The following is a 16,443-nucleotide window of genomic DNA, read 5'->3' as shown; positions in this document are numbered from 1 at the left end:
AAAAAACTTTGCGCACACAATTTAACGAGGCAAGCATACTTAGTTTCAGTAACAGAACTAGAAATTATTGAGTTCTCGAAAAAGTTTGTGAGTACTCAGAAAGAGCATTTTAAAATATCATGCGAAACCTGCATATTTGTGGTTACTTGTTAGGTACGAAACCTCAAATCTAAAGACCACGCCTCCTAGTTAGCCAATTCGTTGTCTCATTGGTGGTGTGCATGGTGACATAATAAAGGGCGGAGTCTAATATCCCGCTCTATCTGGATACGAATGCTACAGAATTCAATGACAAGTAGTCGTTCACGAGCGTTTGCTTTGTAAGTATCTAGAGAGAATAGTAATACTTGTTCCAAGTTGTATATTTAATAAAGTGAATAACATTTACGGTAGTTGTGAAACATATAGAATAATTGTTTCGCCATACTTATAAAACTTGATATTAATATGATTGCTTAACTGAATTTTTGAATTGCTCTCAACATTGAATTTAAGGTATTTATTAGTAATATATTTCACATATATAGTACATAAAATCAGCATCTGTCAATATAGACATAACATTTAAATATTCTTTATGCCCCTTTCGTTTTCATAGGGATTTTGTCATATGCTCTGTTCTTATCAAAATATTCAAATAACTAATATAAGAATATTCGAAATTATTCTGATCTATGCGAAAATGTTATGAATTTTTTAACATTTGGGTTTATACTCAAGTATTTTTTGTAAATCTTATAATAATCAGATTCTTATGTTTACATAAAAAAATCTCTGGTTGTGAACACAATTTTTATTTTTTATGTTTTAAAAAACTTTTGTTCAAATTAAATTAGTGAAATATACAAATTTTAAACTTCACAACTAGAGTTCTGGTATTATCATCCAGTTGATAGCTTTTATACAGGCACTCATTATATTAAATTTTTGCTTTTAAAAATTTTCTGTGAATTGAACGAAATTGGTCCAAATTTGCTGCAGAAATCTGTGCAGAAGTCTCTGTAGAGATTCATGCACAATATTTGCACATTATTTTCGCAAGGAAAGGGACAGAATTGATGTTTAGCACTTTTATTTATTGGCAACGTAATATTTATTCCTATAAAATAAATAAAAAGATGTTGGATCTTATGTTTTTTAAATAATATAATTTAAATGAAAAATCAGTACAAAAGGAAGAATTTTTTTAACACTCAGCAATAAGCTTAGAAGCTAATATTTATATTTTATATAATTTGCTCAGTCCATAAAAACTTGTGAGAACGTTTCCGTATACAAAGATTTGAATCATTGTTTTCTTTGTTCTGCATAGTTTTTGTAAACAATTATATGGCTTTTTATTTCTAAAAAAACATTAACAGGTGTGTTTTTTCATAATTAATCGAATCAATCATGGTTAGAGTAGGGAACCTCAATCGGGAAAAGTGCTATTAAAGATTATTTAAATATTACGAGGTGCTGTTGTTTAGCGTAATCGGACTAAATAAACCTCTTTTTACATACGCGATCCATGAGATCCACCTGGTATACAACGTTGTGGTTTTTTGCAAGGAATCGAATGCTATTGGTTAGAGCAAGAAGCCTCGATAGGGACGTTCACAGTAGAGGATTTTCTAAATTTCGAGATTCTTCAGATTTGCGTATTTGTATAATTTACGCATATAAATACTACTTTAAAAACTTAACGCAATTATTACTTCGATTAACGAATGTTATATTTTGTTTATTGCAAATTAGGAACCTCTTGAAAAAAAAAACTGAACCATCGCAGCAAAAACATTCATTTTCGAATCCTTTTCCAAAAAAAAAAAATAAATAAATAAACTACTAAGACAAACTCTACAATTTATCAATCTGAAATCTAAAATATTTCCATAAGCAATTTATTCGTAACAATCGAATAAAAAAAACAGGTGCGCGTTTTGTTCATCGATTATAAAAAATAATGCCTCAGGATCTTGGATCGCGATCTTGATTTAGATCTCGTTGACCTCGTGAGTCAGATGAAAATTTTGATTTTTTTTTCAAGTTTGTCCTAATCGAGGCTTCCTGTTCTAACCAATTTTAGTCGATTCATTATAAAAAAATTCAACTTTCTGGGTAAGGCAAGTCACCCGAAAATCAGGATAAGGGGTCTGAACAGCCTGACTACGCAAACCGACAGAACCTTAATAATCAGAAAATTCTACACAACTTTTCTCGCAATCGAAACTTCTAGTACTAACAACTCTCACTAGATCGCATATAAAAAATTTCAACTTTTTCTTATTCAACCCTGTTCTAACCATACGCATATAATTCCTTTAAAAAAAAACATGAATTCATCGATCTCTGCACGTTAAATATACTTAAATATTTACTTGTAGCTTTATATATATATATATATATATATATATATATATATATATATATATATATGTGTGTGTGTGTGTGTGTATGTGTGTGTATGTATGTATATGGGACATTTCACGTCAACCCGTAGAAAAAACCGCTGCCAAATCTTTGGCATGTAGCTTCCTCCAACTGAATGTATAGTTCCAATACATAAAATGTTGTCCAAATATACAGTATTGTTCTGTCTTGAAACTGTGGGAATATGTTTCCGTAGTATTCCAAGGATTTCATGAATTATTTCAATATGTTTTCATAAATATTCTTCGAGTTACAGAGGGTCAATTCGTAGGTGATTTAAGCATTTTTTGAATTTTTAAAAGGTAAAAGGTAAATGTCAACTAAAGCAGAACGGCTTTCGTAAAATGGCTTAACATTTTTACAGGAAGTAGATATTATCCCTTTTTTATTATCATAGTTTTTTAAAAACTCTTTAGGTTACTATTTAGTTTAAAAAAAAAAGCAAAAGTAGTTTTCTAAAAATCGAACAATATTCATATATAACAAATTCAAAATCAGTAAACATACATGCATGTCCAGAAGTTCCAGAATTATGACGGCATACGTGCACACACAAAAAGCCATCTGCACGGACATTTTCTACCTTATAAAACCATAAATGTTCTCAAAACATTCTGAGCTTTAGATAACGAGTTATAAAAATTAACAAGAATAATAATGTTTATATGCGAGACGGTTTTATAAACTGCAAAAAGAACCTAGCCGAGGTGATCAAAAGATCGATATTAAGGGGTCAAGCCTGGATTAAATCCTGCAAAAAAAAAAACAAAAAGATATTCTTCTTACCAAAAAATTGTGTATTTGATATAATTCGGAAAAAAAATTCCATCGAAAATATATAAAATATACACAATTTTTATCAAAAAAAAAAAGAAAAACATGTATATACCTTCTAAAATCATTTACCAAAATTCAAAACATTTCACTATACGAATAAGTATTTTTAATCACTTGCCACGGCTTTCTGAAAGAACCGGACCGTCTTCTTTACTCTATTTAGGCTTAAAATGTACCTTAAACATGCCTTCTCAGACTGATCAGGAGACATTTCTATAAAATATGAATTAAATATAGTTAGCAACAAATTTTGTTATCTAAATATCAATTACAATTAAGATTTTAGTTTTTAAGAAGATTAATGATTATTTTCTGATCTGATTTTAATATATATTGATGTATTCTTATAGTATGAGAGAGGTCGAGGATACCAGGTAGTGGGAAGTTATTTCAATAATAAAAATTGGTTATTTCATTTCAATAACCAGAATAAATATATTCAATTATTAGTCTTTTTAAATAGAATATTGCGTAAATTGCAAGTATTCTTTATAACAGAAAGTTTTGTATGTTCGTTTTTGATTATACAATGATTGAGTTCCCGAAAAACTCGAGTCGGATCGAGTCGAGTTTTTTTTTTCGAGTTCGAGTCGAGTACTCGAAAAAATTGAGTACCCGAATTTATCGAGCTACTCGAAATTTTCGATCTATTCAAGTTTTCCGAGTTACTCGAAAATCTCAAGTAGATTAAAATTTTCGAGTTACTCGAAATTATCGGGCCTTGAATAATTGGATATTATATTATTAAATATAGTAAAATTATAACTTTTTAATGTATTATGATGCATATGGCACTCGGCAATTTGGTCAAAATTGAAACTTTGTTGTTAAAAGGCATAAGTAAATAAAAAACATACTGGCTGATTCTGCATGTGAAAAGGATAAAAAAGGTATCCATGTTTTTTTTCTGTAAACCTAATAGTTTTTGAATTAAAAATATAAATAAACTTGATTTTTTCAATATTAAGATATTTTTAATTCAAAAACTATTAGGTTTACAACAAAATTATAGATACCTTTTTTATCCTTTTCACATGCAGAATCAGCTAGTATTTTTTGAGCGCCATCAGGTCCGTTTTGAACCCAGTTAATGTATGTATATCGCACGGGCATGCTCTTGTCTGTGAGCCTGGGGTCTTATTCTCTAAGCATGTCACTGATGAAATGGTGATTTCTGAAACCTCGAAATCATGTCGAACCGCATGAACTACTAACTAACTACTAACAGTTCTAAAAAAATTAGCCTACTATAAATGTTGCATTGAAAGCGCGTGATTCATTATATTTAAAAAGAAATGAAAATTATGTGATTCAAATCAAAATTAAAATAAAAATTTGTATCAATTTGAATACACAATGTTGTTTTTTTATTGTTGTAAATCAAAATCTTAAAATAGTATTTAAGTAAGGGGGGAGGGGAAATACAAGTACTTAAATTAAAGAAAAACTTTTTATTTATTGTTTCTTATTTAAGAGCATGTAGAGTTTTACATAATCACATAAGTAATTGAAAAAGTACTATAAAAAATATCTAAAAGAATTAATTTTCCTGATACAAATAATTGTTCATATGAGGAAGAAACTTATGAAAAATCACATAAGGCTTGCTCGCTGCATGCTTCTTGTTGGCACCTCTTAGTCTTCCATGTTAATTATACAAGAGCTTTCGAACAATAAATAAAATTAAATAAAAATAACATTTGCATGTCATATAAATATGCAGAAAAATAAATAAAGAGATCAAAAAGTAGCGTTACATAAACTGGTATAGAAAAAGAACAAAAATAGTTTTACATTTCTTGATAACACTTCGTAAAAACCATTATTTGCAGCAATGGAGTTTTTAAGGATCATCAGGGAATCTTTCTTTTGATAATTCATCTGTATCAAAATTATTTTGAAGGAATTCTGCCAGGTACTCTTCCTCGTAATCATCTGGATCATCTTCGAACAGCTCTCCTGCAAGTATCATTTGTTCATCTTCATTCTCTCCGAAGGCTTTCTCTTCCTCTTCTTCCTTCAATTCATTGTTGTCATCCTCATCGTACTCAATGGCTTCATATCCATTTACAGTTTGCTCTTCTTTGACGTCAGACTTTAAATCAACATTATTTTGAGCAACATGTTGGTTATACATGGCTGATAGCATCCTTGCTAAAATTGTTACTAAACTTTTGAAGCCATCGTTGATTGCTTTTGTTAATTCAGCACCTAATTGCTGAATATTTTCATTGTGCTGTTTCATTTCTGTAATAACAGCCTTTTTGACAGTTGCTGAAAGAAATTAAATTATTAGTATTGTATATAAGTATTGAAAATTATTATATATATATATATTATAAAAGTCCAATTGTACCTGATTTCTCATTTGTCAAATCTACAACTTCTGGTCTGTTGCCAGTAGAACTAGCTTTTGGACCATTCGAAGATGATGCTGACTTCTTTGATGGAGATGTAGTTAAACCCAGAAGGTTCGCAAAGCCAACCTGGCTATATTTACTTTTCATGTACATCCTCCTCTTTTCTACAGGTTCGTGCAGGTTAACGTCATCAGGTTCAGTCTTTCTTTTAATAACTTTCGACTCCAGCTGGCTCAGAAAGTTTTTTGATATAGTCGGCAGCTGCTGCTACTGTGCCAAGCCTTTAGGAAGCTGTTGTCGAATTGGACTATCTACCTGTTGCTCTAGAAACTGATCATCAAACTGCTGCTGCTGAACCAGATTGGGGTTATGTGGGAGCTGTTGATGAGCTGTAGTCTTTACATCAACTAATCTTATGACCCTCACATGAATGTCTGATAATGGGACGGTTACGCTCTCCATTGCTGATCAAATCAGAACACTGCTTGACTGTCTTTATGAGATCATGCTACGTCTATATGCACATAAATATGATAATTAATAAATATTTTTAAATTTTGATTATTTTTTCATTCTTATATTATAAAAATGAATGAACCTTCATCCATGCCTTAAGGCCACGTTGATCTCCGGCATTGTTCAACTTGATCACCAAGTATTCCGACAGATCTCCTTCCTCAGTGACATCCAGCTCGCAACGTGCCATCTGTGGGTTGTTCTCCATGAACTCCAACAGAATTTTCATTTGAGCATTGTTGGTTCTTGAATATCTTTTGCGAGGCTCCCTGAAAAGAATAAATCATGAATACTGTATATCAGTACTATGGTAGGCTATTGAACTTAATCTATTTTACAAATTAATTGACTATATGCGGATTATACTACTTTAATTACAAGAGTCTTGGTAAAGAAAAACCTAACTTTTTGCAACTAACTTTTTGCAACTTAAAAAAAATCACAAATCATGGACTAGTATAAAACCGTAAAAAGAGAAAGGGATAGTAATAATTGTATTTCTTTGTAATGAAGCGAAAAAGATTTTATAGCACGTGCGTTGAAAACAAAAACGGTTTATAAACCACGGGTTACAAAAGAATACTTTTTAAATAAAAATAAAAATAAACCTACTAAAAGGTGACAACTTTCCTTAAAAAGATTTTCTACAAAATTTGATGCACCTACCTTTTGCTAGACATTTTTATGCACAAACGCTGATTAACGGCTTCTTAATTAAAAAAATGTCCGGACGATCCGTCTCTCGCAAGAGTCGAGAAGAAAAGAGAAAGAATGCCGGAGCAACAACTGTCAGTTGCACGTGCGAAGCGCGCGTAAAAAAAAGACGATCGCCAATGATGACCAATCGAATGTCATGCCTTATCCGGATTGGTTAGAATTGTATAGGGTGCGCTTCGATAGCGGGAAATTTGAAAGATATTAAACTAAATTAGGGCAAACTAATAAATTTTGCTACTATTTTTAGAAATAAAAATTATTATAATAAATCAGTTAAAAAATAAGATTTACTATTTTGAAAAATTATTACAAATTTTATTGATTATTTAGAAAAATGTTGACGTTACGGCAAAAATCACTAATTTATTACTGTATATCATACCATTTCTGTGAATCTGCATCCAAAAGATGAGCATCATATTGGTCTCTGGCATCAGCAGGGTGTAAATCAATTTGATTTGTAACCACTTCAACTACTTTATGTTGATTACGACTGTTTGTTGCAGCATGTACTGCATTGCGTTCATCTACTTCTCTGAGTGTAGGATCTGTAAATATTTCAAATTATTGTACGTATTTTTATTTAACATGAGAATGAAAATCTCAGAAACAATATTCGTATGGCTATATAAGTGTCAGATATACTGTTTATGTTCTCTAAAAATACAACTGTATAGACATATAATTTAAACATTTACCTTGATAATGTCTTCTTGGTTTTGACGGAAGCCCCAATTCTGGGATCACACTTAGCCCTGAACCATGTAATCCATAAATTGCAGTAATACGCAATTCAAAATCTGTTAGATCTGTACATGGTTCAGTATTTCCAGTCTTGTTGAAAGAAGACAAATATCGAGCCTTCTTCGTTTTGGCAGCTAGTCTCAGCTGTGTTAGATGCACTGGAATAATTGCTTATAACACATCTACTTACGTTCTACCATTCTTCAACACTTTTTTGTGCTGTTCCAAAACTGTTTAATTGATTTGTCAGCTTCATCCACATGTTTTTATACTTGACATGTCCTTGACGCCCTAATTTCATGATTTGCCCCCTGGAAAATAATTGATGAGATTCCATATATGACAGCAGCATTTCTAGCTGCTGCACTTGTGGGCGATTCCATTTTAATACCCTGTAACAATAGTAAATCTAAAATCAGTCCACGATGAACGTATGATTGATGTCCATATGTGATAGTCCACAATGTTCATCAGTATTCTGGTGGCTTTCCGGTACTTATAGGATCTTATCAAAACAGCATTGATACTGCAGTTACTAAATGTTTCATTGTAAAATCTCCAATAAAGGCCTCAAAATCAAATAATTATAGCACCATTAAAAGTATTGAAGGTTATGTAGGCTTATTGGCATTTTGCGTTCAGTAACCTGCAGGACGAATGCACCACGGGTATACCCTTTAATTTTCCTAGTCTCGTGTACTAACGCTATAAATATTTAGTAATAAAACAATGCAAACTTACTTTCTGCGCATCGGAAAAGCCGACATACTCCTTCCGCAGCAGTCAGCACAGCAGCAGTCCCACAGCAGAAGAAATTCCACCGAGCCTTTATACCGGAGTTACTTTTATTTTTGAATTTCAAGGATATCTGCAGTCCACACACACACACACACACATACACACATAACATTAACACAGCACTGTTATATACATAGCTACGCTACGGCCTACGACCAGCCAGCACGATCATAGTATGGTAAACATCTATAGGTATAGCTTTATATGTGTAGTATAGTCGAAGTCCGTTATAGACTATAGTACACTCGTTTACGCTCAAGATTTCGGAGCATTTATCTGTGTATCGTTGTGCTCCAGAAAACTTACTCAAGACATCTTACTTTTTATGTACACAAGTAAAGCTGAACATTAAGTTGTATATATTTGTAGATACTATAAATAATAATTCTTGATTTGAAATTTTGAATTTTTTTCTGCAAAAACAGAAGGAGATGTTGCCTGCTGCTGCTGCTTTTATTTTTATCTTAGAAGATGCAGAGAAAGAGAATCAATTGCGCCGACGATTATTTCAAGAGCTTAGAATAGAAAGAAAAAGACTTCGGGATGCATCAAATCCCTTTACTTTAGATGAAGAATACTTCAGAAAACTGTATAGGTTAGTTTTGGACAAGCATCACTTTTACATTGACTACAATTTCGTTATCTCTCTACAACAATTTTGTAAAATTTAAATTTATTCAATATTTACTTGCAGGTTCACTCCAGAAATAGCCTTGCGACTGTTTCATGTGATAGAAGGAAGGCTTATACCAGAAAGAAATTCAGGTGTCCCTCCTCATTTATAACTACTAATAACGCTACATTTCTTAGCTGAAGGTGGTTTTCAAAAAGGATTTGGTCAAGATTATTTGCATCCAATCAGTCAAACAACAGCAAGTCGTTGCTTATCGAAAGTTCTAGAAGCAATCATGCCCATTGGTCCAGCCATTATACGCTTTCCTTCTACACAGCAAGAAAGAGCAGAAATTCAGAACAGGTAAATTGGAAATTGTACTTATTACTCTTATGACTGAATAAAAATTACTGATTAATTTTTAGGTTTCGCAGGACTATTAGAGTTCCAGGAATCATAGGTTTGATAGATTGTTTTCTAGTTTGCTTCATAAAACCATCATAAAATGAAGAAGCTTTCTATAACTACAAAGTGGGAACTGCAATGAATGTTCAAGTGGTATTTATCCCATTTAAAATACGAATATTTTATATTGATATTGATATATTTGTGTAATTAGATTTCAGATTCGAATTTTCTTATAAGAAATATAAGAGTGTGCCCAGGAAGCAACAATGATCGCTTTGTTTGGCAGTTCAGCGATGCCAAAGTCTACTTTGAATCCTTAAGAGAGAATCATAATATTATGAGAGAAGAAGGTCGATACTATTTATTTGGTAACTATAAATGTATTCTTTTTCTTAAACTACCTTTTTAGTAAGCTTGTTTTAGAGGACTGTAATTATTATGATATATTTCTGTTACAGGAGATAGTGGATATACGCCATCAAGAATACTTCTGACACCTGTACTTAATGCTCCCGAAGGATCCCCTTCTAAAAGATATACGGATGAGCATGTATCTACACGTTGCCAGGTAGAACAATTATTTGGCATCTTAAGTAATATATGGCTAGCAATAAAAAGAGCCAGAAAATTATATTATTCACCAGAAAAAGTTGCAGTAATCATCACTGTTTGTGCTATTCTGCACAATTTCAGGAGACTTCATGGGTTAGTACAAAAATTTATTACATTTTCTATTCCAAAATCAGAAAATGTAATATTATTAATAATTAATTGAAATAATTTTTTACAGCATTGTAGATGATGATGTTGACATTGCATGTAATCTCAACAATCAAAAAGATGATTATATTGAGAATCATAATATGGAGCATAGAGCTGATAACGCAGCTGGTGTACAAGAAAGAGCAAATGTGATTCATCGGTATTACGTATAGTTAGATTATAATTAATTGTGGCAAGTGTAAATATAATTTAACTCCATTATGTACAGTATAATCTGTATAATGCTATTTGTTAATAAATTGCTGATGTCATTAAGTGCGTATAATTATTATTGTATTTAGCAATAACAAAATTTGGTACGCTTCTCTATTTAAAAAGTAGTAATCTCACTTATTATCCAACAAATTAAAATGCACAATCTATTTTAATAACAAAATGAAGTAACAAATAAATGTATAAAGATTTTTTATTTGGGTTATGCGTAATTTTGTATATACTAACATATTTTTTAATTCTATGATAAGCAATTTATTTTAAAAAGCGCGAAGATATCTTACAAAAATATTGATATGTACCACACTAGGCATAGCTATTTCTATGATTTAAATGTGTTTTCATTTAATTTTATAAGAACATTTCAAAGTGCTTATAGGAAATGCTAAAGTTTTGTATTTATTGTAAAGACAAACGTCATTTCATCATGTTTTCCTTTTCAAGTTTGTAAAATGTACTGCCTTACCATAAAACATTGAGCTTGCGCATGCGCAATGTTACATTTTCATTTCATAATTACTATGTCACGACCACAAGTGACATGCTTAGAGAATAAGACCCCTGTGTTTGTTAAGTCACATAGACATGGTGCATACATAATATCGTCGCTCCGTACGAAGACTAGTACAGTTCATATTTTAAAACGAAAACTAGCACAACTCACAATTTGCCGCGAAGAGTAGCACAGTTCAGAAATGCGGTCAAGAGTAGCACAACTTGCGACTTTATATTACTTAAAATGTGAGTATTTTACGTTTTTATTGGGTTATTTTGTTGGTTAAGTTCATGAAAACCTTGGACAAAGACAGACAAACCTCAACGTTTAAAAAGATTTCGAAAATTTTGGAAGTTTTCTAAACAAAGTGAATAGTTTAAAAAAATGTTTGTAAAAAATTATTGTATTTGTGAAAACAATTTTAAATTCGGTAATAAGTTGTAAATTGTGAATATTTAAAAATGTTCATTAGGGACAGTTTCGCAAAAATCGGGAAATTTTTATAGAAATTCGTTGTTTAAGTTGTGAAAAAGTTTGAGTTGTGCTAGTCTTCGCGGGAAATTTTGAATTGTGCTAGTCTAGCGTGGGTGAAATGAGTTGTGCTACTTATGACGGGAAATTTGAACAGTGCTACTCTTGAATACATTGAACACGGCTGGCCGGTTATATTGCCGGCCCTAAAAACAGCGTATTTTAAAGCGTGAACGAAAATGTCAAACAAGTCTCCATATAGTAACCTACACTGTAAAATAGTATATTGTGTACCAAGGGCGTAAAGTGAGCTTTCTTAGGCCGAGTGTGAAGTTTGCAGTACAAGTCAAGGCGAGTTAGCCCGAGCCGCAGACGAGTCCTGCAGCTACACGAGGCTTAAAAGCCCTTCGTGCACACCATATTTTTTGTAACGCATGTACTGGCTTTCGCGTTTTTAGAAGATTTGCCAATGAATTGTGTAGCGGGCGTAATAGTATATTTCAACTTTTCGCACGTGTATCGAACGTTATTTTTTCAATACAGGGGCGGAAAATGTGCTTGAACGCACGCGGAGCGTGTGTAATACTGCATTTTACGCATACTGTATCGAAATAGTATACTGTGTACCAAGGGCGTAAAGTGGGCTTTTTGGCCTCGTGGATTTTGCAGTACTCGTCTGTGGCTCATAAACGCCCTCGCCTTCGGCTCGGGCTAACTCGCCTTGACTCGTACTGCAAAATCCACGAGGCCAAAAAGCCCACTTAGCCCTTGGTACACACCATATTTTATGTAACGCGCGGACGTATTTTCGTGTTTTTTCGTACGTGTTAAGAGGGACTGATGTGACTATTTTTTGACACGGCAACCGTGCTCTTGTTTTGTTCAAACATTATATAAAATAAATAAATAATGCAAATTTATCAAAATCAACTTTTTTTTTAAATTACAAAAAAAAAAATTTGCGGGCAATAAAGGTTTTTATTGCCCACTAAAATAACTTTTTTGCCCGCCGGTCAAAAAAGAGTCACTTTAGTTCCTATTAATAGGTACGAAAAACGCGAAAATCGTTCGCGTGTTACATAATAGTATATTATGTACCAAGGGCGTAAAGTGGGCTTTTTTAGGCCGAGTTAGCCCGAGCCGAAGGCGAGGGCGTTTACGAGCCGCAGACGAGTACTGCAAAATCCACGAGGCCAAAAAGCCCACTTAGCCCTTGGTGCACACCATATTTTATGTTACGCGCGGACGTATTTTCGCGTTTTTTCGTACGTGTTAAGAGGGACTGATGTGACTATTTTTTGACACGGCAACCGTGCTCTTGTCTTGTTCAAACATTATATAAAATAAATAAATAATGCAAATTTATCAAAATCAACTTTTTTTTTAAATTACAACAAAAAAACTTTGCGGGGAATAAAGGCCATTATTGCCCGCTGTTTGAATATGCGGGCAATAAAGGTTTTTATTGCCCGCTAAAATAACTTTTTTGCCCGCCGGTCAAAAAAGAGTCACTTTAGTCCCTATTAATAGGTACGAAAAACGCGAAAATCGTTCGCGTGTTACATAAAAGTACTTACTTTTACGCCCGCTACTGCATTTTTTCGCCCGCCGGTCGGAAAATGACTACTTTAGTCCCTAATTTTGGGTCAAAAAAATGCGAAAATCGTGCATGTGTTACAAAAAATGATTTTTTTAAATCACTAAAATGTAGTAAAATTACATGAGGTTCCAACCCCACGTATAGCAATTTTACTACTCTCAGCTATGTAAAATTACAAAAATATAGCAATTTTACTATTCTTGTAATAAAATTGCTCCGCCCAGCGTAGGTCGGATTAGTTTACTACTCTTAGCGTAGTAGTTTTACAGGGGTCAGATTTTCGCGTTCAGTGTGAAAATACTACCGCCGATGTAAAATTACAGCGCGCAAAATAGTAAAATTACTATATACTGTTGTGTATTTACTTGTATTGTTGTAAATTTACTGTGGTGGGCATAGGACGGATTGGTTTACTACTGGATTAGGAATATTACGACAAAATTTTTTACAGTGAAACCCTGAAAATAGGCCGTCCCACGGACGAGCGTAAATGTAGCGCGCTTTTCTAACTGGGATTCACAACTGCAGTTACGAGAACAGTAAGAGCAGTGCGTTTTTTGCGACTTCTATAGGGATTGACCACGACCAGCGTAACCTATAAGCTTATTGCTTAGTTTATATACGAATGAAAATCAATTCGCTTGTATAAGCTTTATGAGCTATCACTTTCATTGCTTCCTGCTTTACTGAGGCTGTATTAAAGCCATACGTAAATATAATTATAAAATTTCCAGTGGTATAGTAAATATATGGTTAAAAAATAATCTCGAGTAGTGCGAGGAACTCGAGTAACTCAAAAGATTCGAGTAACCGGAAAATTCGAGTAGTTCGAAATATTCGAATAACTTGACTCGACCCGGTACTCGACTCGAGCTCGTCGAGTCGAGTTTTTCGATCAGATAACCAGACTTTTCGAGTACTCGCACACCCCTAGCGGGTATCGCGCCGCCGAAATAACTCTCACATCCATACCTACACACGTACATACAATTCACACCTATATACAAAAATCATACACACAAACATATTCTAATGCGCGCGCTGGGCCACCGCTCGCTCGCTACTTCTTCTTTTATCATAATCGCGCTGCTGCGCTCGTCGCTCGATATGTATAGATATATGCATTGTGTTGCGCGCACTTCCCGCTTTCTTGCTACAACCTGCTGCTGCCGCTGGCTGACTCGTGGCGCTGCTGTTGTTCTGCTGCTGTGAGCTTAGCTGACCCGGAGCGTTTAAATGAAGAGTGGGAGAGCGTGATATATTCTTAAAAAAAATATATATATATATATATATATATATATATATATATATATATATATATATATATATATATATATATATATATATATATATATATATATCTAAAAATTTTAGTTTTTATTTTTCATAATTTTTTGCAATTTCCTGCGGAGCTTGTACGGGGTGTTACAAGACATGAAATGTACTGGGTTATAAGTGTTAGACTTGCATATAAAACCACTTATTAGCTATTATATCATATTTGTTTTCTACATAACTTCTAGTAGAAGGCCAGGCCGATTCTGTATTTTCACAGCTACTTTTTTACTACGAAAAGGTGTCTTTTTACTGTATTGAGTTAGTCGGAGTCCACATCGAACATTGAGATTTTCACATTCTAAGGTTTAAAATGCAAATAAGGAAGCCTTAACATGTATATAGAACTTTAAAAGTATTTTTATTAAAAAATTCAGAAAATTTCACAAAAGAAGTATCATGGTAGATTCAGTTAAAAATGCATCCATTATCAGCTACAAATCATTAAAAATAGGCAAAAATTTATTTAAACCCCTACTTTGAGCAGCTGTAACTGGAATCCAAGTGAAGGAATCGCGCTGAAATTTTTTTTGGGGCCAGGGGCATTTTATAGAACATATGTGTATATATATTGCAACGAGGTGCGAAATCGGGTAGATTCGCGCATCGTTGAAACGCGACGTTGCGCAAGCGCTAGGCAAGATTTGGGGCCTACAAGCGGTTGCAACGCAAAACTAAGAAGCCGGCTGCGCACAGGAGAGTGCGGAGATCGCACGCGTGCGAATACGAGAGAGTTCTTTGTCGCACCGAGGGATTGTGACCCGGTCGAGTATTGCCGAGTTTTCCCCAGAAATCGAGCCCTGTTACATTTATATATTAGTGTTAAAATATCAAAATATTTAGAATTATTTACAATTCTAAATACTAAAATGCACATAAATATGAATCATTTTTAAAAATGAACATCTTAATAAATATTTAACGCAGTATATAGTTAAACACACTTCAACGTTAATGTGACAGTTGAATTTTAATGATAAGTATGGGCTATATGAAAAAAACAAATCAATTATCTATCGATCTATTATCTGTGTATTTTGTAATATCTTATCTATTATCTATAAGGTATTATAAAATACTATACAGTTTTAATTAAATTTTCGTTATAATGAAATTTTTTTTTGCTATTTTAATTTGATAAATATACAATGTTATTGGTATCCACACCCATCGATATGACTTTCAGAATAATGAATACAATTAATAGTTGTTTTATTTGCTAAACTTATTATTTTATGCTATTATTATTATTTATATTATTATATATTTTATTTTCTGATAGATTTTGAGCAGTTACTTTTTCATTGTGTTGGCTTCTAAAAGAGTTAATTAATGATTGCTGTATATAATACCTTAAGTTCCTCAATATTAATTTTCAAAAATTTAATTTATATTCAGCAAATTTTATTGCATGAGTAACGTTTTTTATAATCGTAATTTCAGCAATTGTTTCAAAATAAATTTTATTTTTATAATCTTCTGATCCAAATCCATCGAACAGTCTAATCAATTTTTATCGCATTTTACGAATATTACATTTAAAACTGCATGGGCAAATATTAAATACAATAGCAACTGCAAATGCTATAGCAAAAATACCGTAATCATAATAATTAGTCTAATACTGTACTTGTTCAAAAGATATGCATAAATTATCTTTATTTGTACCACAAACAAATCCTGTGCCTGTCTGTACTTAAACAAGAAGAAAGTATTTGAATATATTCTTTATGTTTATCAATAGGTTGAATATTAGATAATTTCTGGAAATTAACACTAGATTGCATATCAAAAATCGACGAAAATTTTAAAATGTTTTTGAATTCAAGTATATGGTTATCATTTAATTGACTTTTAGAATTAGATTAATTTCCAATTCCTTTTAAAATAAGTACATCTATAGTATCATTAATGTAATATAACCTCTAAAAAAATTGACTTTTAAAAAAGTAAAAGGTTAGGCGAGTTTAATATATTCCACAACGAAATCACAGATAAAAAAGAACTGAGATCAATCAATCAAAGTCAAGTTAATTATATATTTAATCATGATAAAGCAAAAAAATTGTTCTGTTAAATTAAGGGCTTACTTAACTTGGAGTTAAGTTATATGTTTATCCATTAGAAACAACTCTCTAGA

At 32.5% G+C, this 16,443-nt stretch overlaps 2 protein-coding genes across 2 annotated transcripts in view; one reads left to right on the top strand and one right to left on the bottom strand.

Moving 5' to 3' along the window:
• Nucleotides 1-312: 312 nt before the first annotated feature.
• The window catches only part of LOC116416484 (SKI family transcriptional corepressor 1 homolog-B), a 767,432-nt gene continuing 751,301 nt past the window's right edge, over nt 313-16,443 (top strand). The window contains exon 1 of the mRNA XM_031925220.1: nt 313-495. The gene's annotated coding sequence lies outside the window, so the exon portion shown is untranslated. The remainder of the gene's footprint in view (nt 496-16,443) is intronic.
• Nucleotides 4,992-6,413, bottom strand: LOC116416485 (acidic leucine-rich nuclear phosphoprotein 32 family member A-like). Its single transcript, XM_031925223.1, has 3 exons — nt 6,208-6,413; nt 5,606-6,123; nt 4,992-5,523 (listed from the first exon to the last, which is right to left on the bottom strand). Exons 2-3 carry the CDS (start codon nt 5,760-5,762, stop codon nt 5,093-5,095), a joined length of 588 nt encoding a protein of 195 aa, XP_031781083.1. The 5' UTR covers nt 5,763-6,123; nt 6,208-6,413; the 3' UTR covers nt 4,992-5,092.

This window comes from Nasonia vitripennis (genome assembly GCF_009193385.2).
Source record: "Nasonia vitripennis strain AsymCx chromosome 2 unlocalized genomic scaffold, Nvit_psr_1.1 chr2_random0007, whole genome shotgun sequence".
NCBI lineage: Eukaryota > Metazoa > Arthropoda > Insecta > Hymenoptera > Pteromalidae > Nasonia > Nasonia vitripennis.
The sequence above is the reverse complement of the archived record's forward strand: the minus strand, read 5'-3'. Positions and strand labels throughout refer to the sequence as shown.